Source organism: Oncorhynchus kisutch, linkage group LG10 (assembly GCF_002021735.2).
Source record: "Oncorhynchus kisutch isolate 150728-3 linkage group LG10, Okis_V2, whole genome shotgun sequence".
In the NCBI taxonomy this organism is placed as follows: Eukaryota; Metazoa; Chordata; class Actinopteri; order Salmoniformes; family Salmonidae; genus Oncorhynchus; species Oncorhynchus kisutch.
This window is the reverse complement of record NC_034183.2, coordinates 57206864-57218848: the sequence shown is the minus strand read 5'-3', so window position 1 is coordinate 57218848 and position 11985 is coordinate 57206864. Positions and strand designations below refer to the sequence as shown.

At 40.4% G+C, this 11985-nt stretch overlaps 3 protein-coding genes across 4 annotated transcripts; 2 read left to right on the top strand and 1 right to left on the bottom strand.

Annotated features, from left to right (window-relative positions):
* The first annotated feature begins 933 nt into the window (after positions 1-933).
* Positions 934-2527, top strand: LOC109898505 (hemoglobin embryonic subunit alpha-like). Of its 2 annotated transcripts, XM_020493492.2 has the most exons (3): positions 934-1411; positions 1645-1852; positions 2029-2527. In XM_020493492.2, exons 1-3 carry the CDS (start codon positions 1317-1319, stop codon positions 2155-2157), a joined length of 432 nt encoding a protein of 143 aa, XP_020349081.1. In that variant the 5' UTR covers positions 934-1316; the 3' UTR covers positions 2158-2527. The 2 variants fall into 2 exon arrangements, with proteins under 2 accessions (XP_020349081.1, XP_031689986.1); XM_031834126.1 differs by having other exon boundaries at positions 934-1852.
* Positions 2528-3548: 1021 nt separating this feature from the next.
* Positions 3549-4365, top strand: LOC109898502 (hemoglobin subunit beta-like). Its single transcript, XM_020493489.2, has 3 exons — positions 3549-3708; positions 3817-4039; positions 4143-4365. The coding sequence occupies exons 1-3, from the start codon at positions 3617-3619 to the stop codon at positions 4269-4271; spliced, it is 444 nt and encodes a 147-aa protein (XP_020349078.1). The 5' UTR covers positions 3549-3616; the 3' UTR covers positions 4272-4365.
* A 3383-nt stretch (positions 4366-7748) lies between these two features.
* Positions 7749-8594, bottom strand: LOC109898503 (hemoglobin embryonic subunit alpha). Its single transcript, XM_020493490.2, has 3 exons — positions 8469-8594; positions 8172-8379; positions 7749-7975 (listed from the first exon to the last, which is right to left on the bottom strand). Exons 1-3 carry the CDS (start codon positions 8561-8563, stop codon positions 7847-7849), a joined length of 432 nt encoding a protein of 143 aa, XP_020349079.2. The 5' UTR covers positions 8564-8594; the 3' UTR covers positions 7749-7846.
* Between the last annotated feature and the right edge of the window lie 3391 nt (positions 8595-11985).

The window sequence follows — 11985 nt, the reverse complement described above, 5'->3', positions numbered from 1 at the left end:
ATGGGTTTCCATGGCCGAGCAGCCGCATACAAGTCTAAGATCACCATGCACAATGCCAAGCTTCGGGCTGGAGTGGTGTAAAGCTTGCAGACTCTGGAGCAGCGGAAACACATTCTCTGGAATGATGAATCACGCTTCACCCTCTGGCAGTCCGTCAGACTAATTTGGGTTTGGCATATGCCAGGAGAACACTACCTGTCCCAATGCATAAACTGTCAAGTTTGGTGAAGGAGGAATACTGGTCTGGAGCTGTTTTTCATGGTTTGGGCTAGGCCCCTTAGTTCCAGTGAAGGGAAATCCTAGCGCTACAACATACAATGTCCTTCTAGACAATTATGTGCTTCCAACATTGGGGAAACAGTTTGGGGAAGGCCCTTATCTGTTTCAGTATGATATTGTCCCCACGCACAAAGTGAGGTCCACACAGAAATTATTTATCGAGATTGGTGTGGAAGAACTTGACTGGCCTGCACAGAGCCTTGACCTCAACCCCATTGAACACCTATGGGATTAATTGAAATGCCGACTGTGAGCCAGGCCTTATAGCCCAAATCAGTGCCCGACCTCACTAATGCTCTTGTGTCTGAATGGAAGCAAGTCCCCACAGCAATGTTCCTACATCTAGTGGAAAGCCTTCCCAGAAGAGTGGAGGCTGTTGTAGCAGCAAAGGGGGAACCAACTCCATATTAATGCCCATGATTTGGGAATGAGGTGGAAGAAGAAGTGTAAACTCCAAACACATTTTCACTAAAAGCAGCTGTTTAGCTCGATAAACAAAGGTTGGCAAAAATGAATGTCCAAGTCAAGAAAGATTAACAGCAGCCAGCAGCACTTGCAGCACTAGCCTATTAGCGGGTCCTTTTTCAAAGCATAGGTCAGATAGACCAGTGATTGTTGTTTGGCTTAATATTCGGAGTTGAGAAATAAAGTTGACATCGTTAAAAAGAAGATATGCTCATCTTTCCTACTGTCGGTATGTCATTCAAAATTCGTTTATTATGTTTTTTTGCCAGCGATATTCATAACATTCCAAATAAAGTAAGAAGAAGAAATCTACGAAAAGAAAGAAGGAAAATAACGGCTGAATAACCTTGCCATGCGCCCATGACTTATTTTATCTATACTTGGCTGTGTGCCATGAGTTGTAAACAACTAAGATGACGCGCTATGATAAGAGATAACCAACGGGTCTCTTTTGGAGGTGGTTTCTGGGCAGCAGCGTTGTGCTTGGGCAGATCAGACAATACATAAAAAGAGCCCCGAAACTGTGAACTCTATTGAGTTGGTTGGCAGCAAGTCAAGAAGTTGAAGCAACAATGAGTCTCTCCGCTAAGGACAAGGCAATTGTCAAGGCCTTTTTTGGCAAGGTTGCCGGCAGGGCAGAGGATGTTGGCAACGAGGCACTTTCCAGGTAGTTACAATTATTTAATTATTTACTACAAGTAATTGATCACTACAAGTATTTAAGACCTTTGAATAACTTGTGAATGGTTGAAAACTCCTTACCATACACGTGCGAAAAAATGGTACTCGCGCGTAAATGGAACTCTCTTTTTCCAATTCATATCAAGTTAAAAGAGTGGGGTCGTATAGTACAACGAGAAACATGCCACGCATAAACGAAGTATGTTTTCAACCTCCCAGGACGCTGGTGGTGTACCCCCAGACCAAGACATATTTCTCCCATTGGAAGGACCTGAGCCCCGGCTCTGCCCCGGTCAGGAAGCACGGTGGGACCGTTATGGGAGGCGTCCTGGGTGCCATTGAGAAGATTGACGACCTTAGTGCTGGTCTTCTTACCCTCAGCGAGTTGCACGCCTTCATGTTGAGAGTGGATCCTGCCAACTTCAAGGTTAGTAAATAGTTTTTAAAAATGTACTTGTTTTCTTTCTCACTAGTAGCTTTTTTCCATTAGCAACCGTTGAAGTTTGAATACTGTAATAGCTTAATGTATGGATTTCAATCTTCAGAAACATACTCGTGAAATATGCTTCTAATAATGTTTCTGCTCTCCCTTCACATCCCCAGATCTTCAACCACAACATGCTGGTGACGCTGGCCATGATGTTCCCTGACGATTTCACCCCTGAGGTGCACGTGGCCACTGACAAGTTTCTGGCCCAGTTGGCCCTGGCTCTGTCTGAGAAGTACCGTTAGGCAATGAGCCAGATTTCCACTTGACAATCTTTGTAGGGTGCCAATTTAAATGAAAAGATGCAATAAATGAATCCTACCGATCGAATCTGAAACGTTGTTGTCCTTGGTGATTAATCGTAGGCTATATGTTTTTTAATGTTTAGCTACTTATTTATTTAATTGATAGACCTAGATTATTGATTGTGAAATAATTACACAAATATATCCACTATCCACAAAGTTGAAACTTCCACTACTCCACTGTGGGTCCACAATGCCATTAATAGTTATAGCAATTATTATAGTGATAGGTAACCACCACCTTCATTGTCATTATTATGATCATTATTATCATTATTAGGCTACCATTTTTACATCACAATCATTATGACTGTACGTTTGTTTATGTGTAACTCTGTGTTGTTGTTTTTGTCGCACTGCTTTGCTTTATCTTGGCCAGGTCGTTTGTAAATGGCCTACCTGGTTAAATAAAGGTTAAATTAAAATAAAATAAAATCAATTATATGACCTTACATCCTTATATGATATAAGTCATTACTGTTTGTCTTCTGGATGCCTACATTACCAATATTTAGACCAGGTTATTATTTCATGAAATAATCAATAAACCAGAAGCACTGGTCTAATAATCAATAAACCAGAAGCACTGGTCTTGGATTAGATTTCTCACCCAAACTTTACATGAGAATGGCCCAGCTCTTATAAAGATAACTACAATAGGTAATTTATAGATAGATATAGGTTAGTTTGCACCATTTAATATTATACAACAATCACTATTTAAATAATTGCTCAAACTTGCACTTGCTTGAAAAAACATAGGCACACACATCTTGAAATCCTACTTGTCATATTATTAAATAAAATACAATAATAAATACATGTATTGTGAATGAAAACATGCTTTATCATCATAAAATGTAGATGAATGGAAGGAAAATAAATTATTAAAAAAATAAATGAATAATAATAAATGTTTTATTAGGCCTAAATGAAATAAAATAAAAGGCAGGCAACATATTTTCTTTATCGGCTTTTGGCAGAACTTTTTTTACATTTGACTTATTGAAAACAAAAGTATGAATTACTTGTCTATACATCGGCAGTCACAGGACATTAAACTGTCCACATTTCCACCAACGCCACTTAAATCATTTCAAATATTATAATTGGTAATAAATAATGATGGTCATTAATGAATGAGCATAAAAGGCACATGAGAACTATCGTCCCTGTCTTGGTGATTTGTTCCTTTCGGTCGTTGTAATTTACAGTGGGCTATGAATGGGCTGGCGTGGTACAGCAATGAATTTCTACAAAACATTGTTAACCCAGCCCACTCAAAACAGCTAAACCAATAGTTGGCTTTTGGTGTGGAGACAAAACGCGTATATAAGCTGTCTCTTCAGTAGCATGAACAGTACATATCATATTGAGTGATACCTACGCAAACGTCAATATGGTTCAGTGGACAGACTTCGAGCGCCAAACAATCCAGAGCATCTTCGGGAAGATGGACTACGATGACGTGGGTCCCGCGGCTCTTTCCAGGTCTTTGCTCTTTTTCATACCTCTTGAAAATAGGCCTACATTTACATTGAACCTCGTGCATATTATATGATTTATGTAGTCACTCATAATTCCATTATTCACTTACAGGTGTCTGATCGTGTACCCCTGGACCCAGAGGTATTTTGGTAACTTCGGAAACCTCTCCAACGCCGCTGCCATCCAGGGAAACCCCAAGGTCGCGGCTCACGGAAAGACGGTCCTGCAAGGACTGGTCCTGGCTGTCAAGAACATGGATAACATCAAGGCCACCTTCACAGAGCTGAGCGTGCTGCACTCCGAGAAACTGCGCGTGGATCCCGACAACTTCCGGGTAAAGTGAAATGTTCTACTTCACACAAGGCACTTGCCTATCTATTAAAATAGTGTGGTAGAATGCGTTTTCTTACATGTCCATTTGCTCCTTTCTTTTGCAGCTGCTGGCTGACTGCCTTACTATTGTCGTTGCTGCGAGAATGGGTGCTGCCTTCACCGCTGACGTCCAGGGTGCTTTCCAGAAGTTCCTAGCCATCGTGGTGTGCTCCCTGTGCAGACAGTACCACTAGAGCGTTCGTTCCCGGCGTCAACATAAACAGAGCAGCATCCGGCGCCCTTCATTGCATGTCTCAAAACAGATGTATCGATTCTGAAGGAAAAATAAAGTGCTAAATCGAAAACATATTTGTCATCGCTTTCATTATGTGTTCGTATGTCAACATGTATGGCCTACATTAACATATATTTTAAACAAATGAAAGGTCCACGTCAATAGGACTAGATCTTTTTTTTTGTGGTTTACATAAGTCTATAAGTTGTGCAGCTTATTTCAACTGGTACGCCTCCAAAGCACCCAATTTTCTGTCCAACCTAAAGCACAAATATTGTCCTAAAATAACATTTCACACATATGAACTGTGACAACACACATGAGGGCTAAATTCCATAAATAGCGTTAGAATGACAAACCCAATAAATATGTAGGCTACAGCAGCCTAGAGGTAGGTAAATGGATGTTTCTTCCCTGTCCTCTCTCTGTCTAATGATGAAGACCTGTAGGCTACATGTGTGAACTGGGGAGGCCGGTTGAAGGCATGAGGAGCTTCAGAACGTATATAAAATAAAATCTAAATTAACTGTGTCTGCATTGATGGTCATAAAACTCCACCCGACCTGCTATTGCGCATTGGAACCCAGAACGATATGTGAACACTTGGTCACAGCAACGCCGAGGACACCCAAACCAGAGTGGCCACCACAAAGCCCAGGAGCCTGACCCTCCCTGCAAGTTGCCGTAGCCCTGCTTAAGATATTTAGCCTGTATTGACTATCGGTTTAGACGCAGGGCATAGGGTGGCGCACAATTTGCCCAGCGTCGTCCGGGTTAGGGGAGGGTTTGGCCGGGGTAGGCCGTCATTGTAAAATAAAAATGTGTTATTAACTGACTTGCCTAGTTAAATAAAGGTTAAATGTTCTAGCTTGGTAGGCTATCTCTATGGAAATTGAAATGTATATTGGGCCAAGTTGGAAGTAATAATGCATTTAGATTATAGTTTATTGAGATGCATAAATACACCACACCAAAAGCATGATTGTATGGCTGTTTTAAAACGAATTTCCTGCAATTCTACATAGTAATGATTTATGATCACTATTTGATCAATTGATATATTGATTAAATCTTTGCAAATGAATTATATGAATTGATTATTTACCCCTACAGTGGGGCAAAAAAAAGTATTTAGTCAGCCACCAATTGTGCAAGTTCTCCCACTTAAAAAGATGAAAGAGGCCTGTAATTTTCATCATAGGTACACTTCAAAATAAGAAAAAGAAATCCAGAAAATCACATTGTAGGATTTTTTATGAATTTATTTGCAAATTATGGTGGAAAATAAGTATTTGGTCACCTACAAACAAGCAAGATTTCTGGCTCTCACAGACCTGTAACTTCTTCTTTAAGAGGCTCCTCTGTCCTCCACTCGTTACCTGTATTAATGGCACCTGTTTGAACTTGTTATCAGTATATAAAAGACACCTGTCCACAACCTCAAACAGTCACACTCCAAACTCCACTATGGCCAAGACCAAAGAGCTGTCAAAAGACACCAGAAACAAAATTGTAGACATGCACCAGGCTGGGAAGACTGAATCTGCAATAGGTAAGCAGCTTGGTTTGAAGAAATCAACTGTGGGAGCAATTATTAGGAAATGGAAGACATACAAGACCACTGATAATCTCCCTCGATCTGGGGCTCCACTCAAGATCTCACCCCGTGGGGTCAAAATGATCACAAGAACGGTGAGCAAAAATCCCAGAACCACACGGGGGACCTAGTGAATGACCAGCAGAGAGCTGGGACCAAAGTAACAAAGCCTACCATCAGTAACACACTATGCCGCCAGGGACTCAAATCCTGCAGTGCCAGGCGTGTCCCCCTGCTTAAGCCAGTACATGTCCAGGCCCGTCTGAAGTTTGCTAGAGAGCATTTGGATGATCCAGAAGAAGATTGGGAGAATGTCATATGGTCAGATGAAACCAAAATAAAAACTCAACTCATTGTGTTTGGAGGACAAAGAATGCTGAGTTGCATCCAAAGAACACCATACCTACTGTGAAGCATGGGGGTGGAAACATCATGCTTTGGGGCTGTTTTTCTGCAAAGGGACCAGGACGACTGATCTGTGTAAAGGAAATAATGAATGGGGCCATGTATCGTGAGATTTTGAGTGAAAACCTCCTTCCATCAGCAAGGGCATTGAAGATGAAACGTGGCTGGGTCCTTCAGCATGACAATGATCCCAAACACACCGCACGGGCAAAGAAGAAGTGGCTTCGTAAGAAGCATTTCAAGGTCCAGGAGTGGCCTAGCCAGTCTACAGATCTCAACCCCATAGAAAATCTTTGGAGGGAGTTGAAAGTCCGTTTTGCCCAGCAACAGCCCGAAAACACCACTGCTCTAGAGGAGATCTGCATGGAGGAATGGGCCAAAATACCAGCAACAGTGTGTGAAAACCTTGTGAAGACTTACAGAAAACGTTTGACCTCTGTCATTGCCAACAAAGGGTATATAACAAAGTATTGAGATAAACTTTTGTTATTGACCAAATACTTATTTTCCACCATAATTTGCAAATAAATTCATAAAAAATCCTACAATGTGATTTTCTGGATTTTTTTCTTCTCATTTTGTCTGTCATAGTTGAAGTGTACCTATGATGAAAATTACAGGCCACTCTCATCTTTTTCAGTGGGAGAACTTGCACAATTGGTGGCTGACTAAATAATTTTTTCCCCCCACTGTATGTTATATTTTATTCTGTAATAGGGTATATTGTAACCATGTGTTCAAGCTAATCAAAAGTTTATTTTGCGCTGTCATTGTGGAACGGTGAAGGGCACTCCAATCGTTTACAATAACACTCATCAAGACCTGTCGCCTATGACTAATAGTCTTACTCATCACTTATTATTATTATTACTAATATAAGATCATCACTTCTCACAATGGTGCTCGTTTAGTAAAGTTAGATCAAAGCTGAATAAATGTCTCGTAAGATCACATAACGATTACTTTTTAGTTTACATAACAGAACCGAATATAATAGCATAGCATAATAGACCGATAGGCTAATGTTACTGTTCCACCAAAAACACCTCATCATCTGTATAATGAGATTTTAGAATGGTTTGTAAATACATTTTTAAAAAGTAAGTATCGTGCGACAAAACTCAACAGGATAGATGCTTAGATTGAAACAAAATACAAGAAAGGCTAATAGTATGTTAACACAATCTGCTCTGAACAGTCATTCGACAAGATCGAAATGCATAGACTATTCCCATGAAACTGATAGAGATCTATAAAGTTATTTGAAGCAGACGTTGCAATTGGAAGACGTATGTTATAACAGGGCTCTCCAAAGCTGTTCCTTTGTGTCATGTTTAATTGATGCATAATGCCAATCCTGGCTGTTTTCGCCACACAATTAATTACATTGCAAAATCCGCTTTCCCTTTAAATAAAAACGATCAAGATAAACAGTTGTTGATGACGGTATTTTTATTCCATGATTCATATCATACAACACGTGCACATTTATGATCAACACAGAAAACCGAGAGGATTTATCTTCTCGCCTTTTAACGATACTTCTCGGAAAGGGCCAGGGCCAACTTGGCGAGGAACTTGTCCACAGACACGTGTACCTCAGGGGTAAAGTCAGCAGGGAACATCATGGCTAGCACCACCAGAATGTTGTGGTTGATGATCTGTAGATGTAGCGGGAATAGAGTTATTATTATCAAGTCTTTAGGCATAGTCCATATGCGAAAGATAGTGTTTCTGAAGATTAAATTGGAACCTTCACAAAATACAAACATAGAGCTCAAATTTGGACACGGTCGCCACTCTGATATATTGAGAAAGGGTGAATCGTTTTATTGATTCAGTAAGTTATTTAGTCACCTTGAAGTTGGCGGGATCCACACGCAGGGTGAAGGCGTGCAGCTCGCTGAGGGTCAGAAGACCACCGGTCAGGTCGTCGATCTTGGTCACGGCATCCAGGACGCCTCCCATGACGGTCAGACCGTGCTTCTTGACGGGAGCAGAGCCGGGGCTCAGGTCCGTCCAGTGGGAGAAGTAGGTCTTGGTCTGGGGGTACACCACCAGGGTCCTGGAAATAAAAACATGTGATCATGTATTATGATTTAACGTGCGTAAAAATGACAAAACAATCCGTTCAATATATAATGACGTGGTTACCTAGAGAGAGCCTCATTTCCGATATCCTCTGCTTTGCCAGACACCTTTCCAAAAAAGGCTGTCACGATCTGTTTGTCCTTGGCTGTGAGACTCATTCTAGCGGTTTCTATGACGTAAGATACTACTGGTGTCATAAGAGTGGACACTGGGTGTATTTATATGGTCTGTAAAGATCTCTTTGTCTTAGCTCCACCTTCAACTGGAAGTCATTGGATGTACACAATGTAGAGTTTGGTGATAACCATTAGTATATTGATAACCAACAATATATTGCTATTTCATTATGATCAATCACAAATGTTACCCTTTACACACGGATATACAGTATGTGTAAGTGAAAAACGGAAGAATCATGCTTCAAATTGTTAGGAATCTAATAAAGGCTACATTTTGCATGATGCAACAATGTCTTTTATACTTCTTATAATATAATGAATACAGTCAGCTGGACGTTTTATGCACATGGAATGGTCTTTGGAATTTGTCTGATTAATATTTTTGGGCTATTTAGGCGTTCAGTTGTTTTATTGACTCATTCATTGATTAATTCGTTGATGTAATCATGAATTAATTAATTGGATGATACATTATTTAATTCATTCATTAATTCAGTAAATATGCCTACTACAATGACCAAAGTCATTATAGACTGTATTTCTCATTAATCTCACCCTGTTTTGTCAAGGGTGGTACCAAACAAATGTTGGCAACGGTTGAGTGCCAAGATTGCTGTCTTATCTCTGCAACAGTGACACCGCACGCCTTCCGGTGAGGTGTGTTGAAGGTTGATTGGTATACGTTTTCTCAGTAGGTCAATAGCTATGGTTAGGCCAGGTCTATTGTTCAAGTCACATGCTGCTGAACCTCTATAATCCTTACCACGTCGTGCGATGTCACTCAGATTTCCCTAAAAATAGGTAAATGCATATGTGTGTCCTTTGCATGAGAGTATATCCGGCATAGGCTTTGTTCACCAATATCTATCCTGATGTCGTAGTAGCAGCTTATAGAGAGCATGTCACCGTTTGTCAGGTGCGTGGATAAAATCGGAGTAATACCTTTTGTCAAGAAGAATATTGATTGTTTGGGTAAACTAATACACCCTGCATGATACATGTATAAGTGAAGTATATCTCACTTGCTTTTCAAAAGGTGGCGCTGGTGACACTACTGTGAAGGCTACTCTAACCGTCTACTCTAACCTTGGCACCTCCACTTCTCTCGACCAGAGAGATAGAGGAAAGGTGAGCCAATGATGTTCACATTATTTTTGTACCCTTTATGTTTCCTATCCCATAGCATAACGCGATTAGCCTATTTCGTCACCAATTGAAACTAGTAAAATAGCCTATATCTGCATTTTTATTGAAAACATTATAGGCCTACTTACAGGGTTTGCGAGACCCAGATGCAGACACAGGAGGCAGATGGTTAGAGTCTTTGTAGTTTATTTATATCCAAAAGGAGTAGGCAAGAGAATGGTCGTGGACAGGCAAAATGTCAAAACCAGATTCTGAGTCCAAGAGGTACAAAGTTGCAGACAGGCTCGATGTCAGGGCAAGCAGAGGGTCAGGTGGGTACGGAGTCCAGAAAAAAACAGGCAAAGGTTAAAACCGGGAAGAGTAGAAAAAGATAATAGAAAACAGGAGCATGGGGGAAAAACACGCCGGTTGGCTTGAAAACATACAAGATGAACTGGCACAGAGAGACAGGAAACACAGGGATAAATATACTGGTGAAAATAAGCAACACCTGGAGGGGGTGGAGACAATAACAATGACAGGTGGAACAGATCAGGGCGTGACAGTTGTAGAATAATAGTGAAGACATCAAAACTATGAAATAACAAATGGAATCATGTAGTAACCAAAAAAGTGTTAAACAAATCAACAGACATCTCAACTTTTCAGAAGACATTGCGTGAATCAGAGCTTCATGGTTGAATTGCTGCAAAGAAACCACTACTAAAGGAGACCAATAGGAAGAAGAGACATGATTGGGCCAAGAAACACGAGTAACAGACATTAGACTGTGGAAACCTGTCCTTTGGCCTGATGAGTCAAAATTTTAGATTTTTGGTTCCAACCGCCATGTCTTTGTGAGACGCAGAGTAGGTGAACGCATGATCTCTACATCTCTACATCTGGCTGATGACACTGTCAGTGATTTATTTAGAATTCAAGGCACGCCTAACCAGCATGGCTACTACAACATTCTGCAGCGATACTCCATCCCATCTGTTTTGCGTTTAGTGGGACTACCATTTGTTTTTCAACAAATATCTCAAATATCAAATATATTTTGATTTGGTTTACTACATGATTCAATATGTGTTATTTCATAGTTGTGATGTCCTAACTATTATTCTACAATGTAGAAAATTGTGAAAATTGTGAAAAAAATTTGGAAAAAAAACCCTTGAATGAGTTGGTGTGTCCAAACTTTTGCCTGATACTGTATATGCAAATTGCACCTACCTGAGGCAGGTAACAGTTAACTTGGGCAACATGATAGACTACCTTCATTTTCCTACGGTAGTGTATTAGAAAACAAGGACTGTTTTGATATAATTACTATAATAACACAATACTGATCAATTTATTGATTATTCCGTTGATAAGAATTTGTTGCTGCATGTGATATTTTACCAAATCTCTCTCTCGTGACCCTAGTGTCAAAGATAGGTGTAAGGGCTATTTGACCAAGAAGGAGAGTGATGGAGTGCTGCATCAGATGACTTGGCATCCACAATCCCCAGACCTCAACCCAATTGAGATGGTTTGGGATGAGTTGGATCGCAGAGTGAAGGAAAAGCAGCCAACAAGTCCTCAGCAAATGTGTTGGACTGTTGGAAAAGCATTCCAGGTGAAGCTGGTTGAGAGAATGCCAAGTGTTGAAACTTGTCATCAAGGCAAACAGTGGCTCTTTGAATAATCTCAAATCTCAAATATATTTAGATTTGTTTAAAACTTTTTTGTTACTACATGATTCCATGTGTGTTAATTCATAGTTTTGATGTAGAAAATCATTTTAAAAAAGTGAAACCCTTGAATGAGTAGGTGTGTCCAAACTTTTGACTGATACTGTATATGCAAATTCCACCTACCTGAGGCAAGAAAAAGTTAACCTGGGCAACATATTTTCTGATAGACTAACTTACTTTTCCTACGTTAGTTGGAACGTAGCTCGTAGCTCGTAGTTAGCTCGTTGCTGCTTGTGATATTTTACCAAATATACTCTCTCTCTCTCACTTAGGCCAACGGCATAAGAGTTAAACTAGGCTTGGCTACATTTTGTAATAACCCCTATTTTATACTGCCCATCAAACAGAATAAAGTGAAGAGCATGGATGTGTGCTTAACAATATATTTTATTATTCATACAAACTGTCTTCTATAATAGAACATGTCTTTAGTAGTACTGTCTGCCCAGCGCAGAGACTACCACGGTCAGGAACCTCTGCCAGGCCGCTTGGACGTCCGGCGTGAAGCCGCGCCCCATCTGGGAGGCCAAAACA

What these genes read in the sequence shown, in the direction of transcription:
- LOC109898505 (XM_031834126.1), top strand. Translation starts at nt 1,541, where the DNA reads ATGGAACTCTCTTTTTCCAATTCATATCAAGTTAAAAGAGTGGGGTCG. An exon ending in TGGATCCTGCCAACTTCAAG is followed by an intron (nt 1,853 to 2,028) that starts GTTAGTAAATAG and finishes TCACATCCCCAG; the next exon opens with ATCTTCAACCACAACATGCT.
- LOC109898502 (XM_020493489.2), top strand. Translation starts at nt 3,617, where the DNA reads ATGGTTCAGTGGACAGACTTCGAGCGCCAAACAATCCAGAGCATCTTC. An exon ending in GGTCCCGCGGCTCTTTCCAG is followed by an intron (nt 3,709 to 3,816) that starts GTCTTTGCTCTT and finishes ATTCACTTACAG; the next exon opens with GTGTCTGATCGTGTACCCCT. An exon ending in TGGATCCCGACAACTTCCGG is followed by an intron (nt 4,040 to 4,142) that starts GTAAAGTGAAAT and finishes TTTCTTTTGCAG; the next exon opens with CTGCTGGCTGACTGCCTTAC.
- LOC109898503 (XM_020493490.2), bottom strand. Translation starts at nt 8,563, where the DNA reads ATGAGTCTCACAGCCAAGGACAAACAGATCGTGACAGCCTTTTTTGGA. An exon ending in GGAAATGAGGCTCTCTCTAG is followed by an intron (nt 8,380 to 8,468) that starts GTAACCACGTCA and finishes TTTTATTTCCAG; the next exon opens with GACCCTGGTGGTGTACCCCC. An exon ending in TGGATCCCGCCAACTTCAAG is followed by an intron (nt 7,976 to 8,171) that starts GTGACTAAATAA and finishes CTACATCTACAG; the next exon opens with ATCATCAACCACAACATTCT.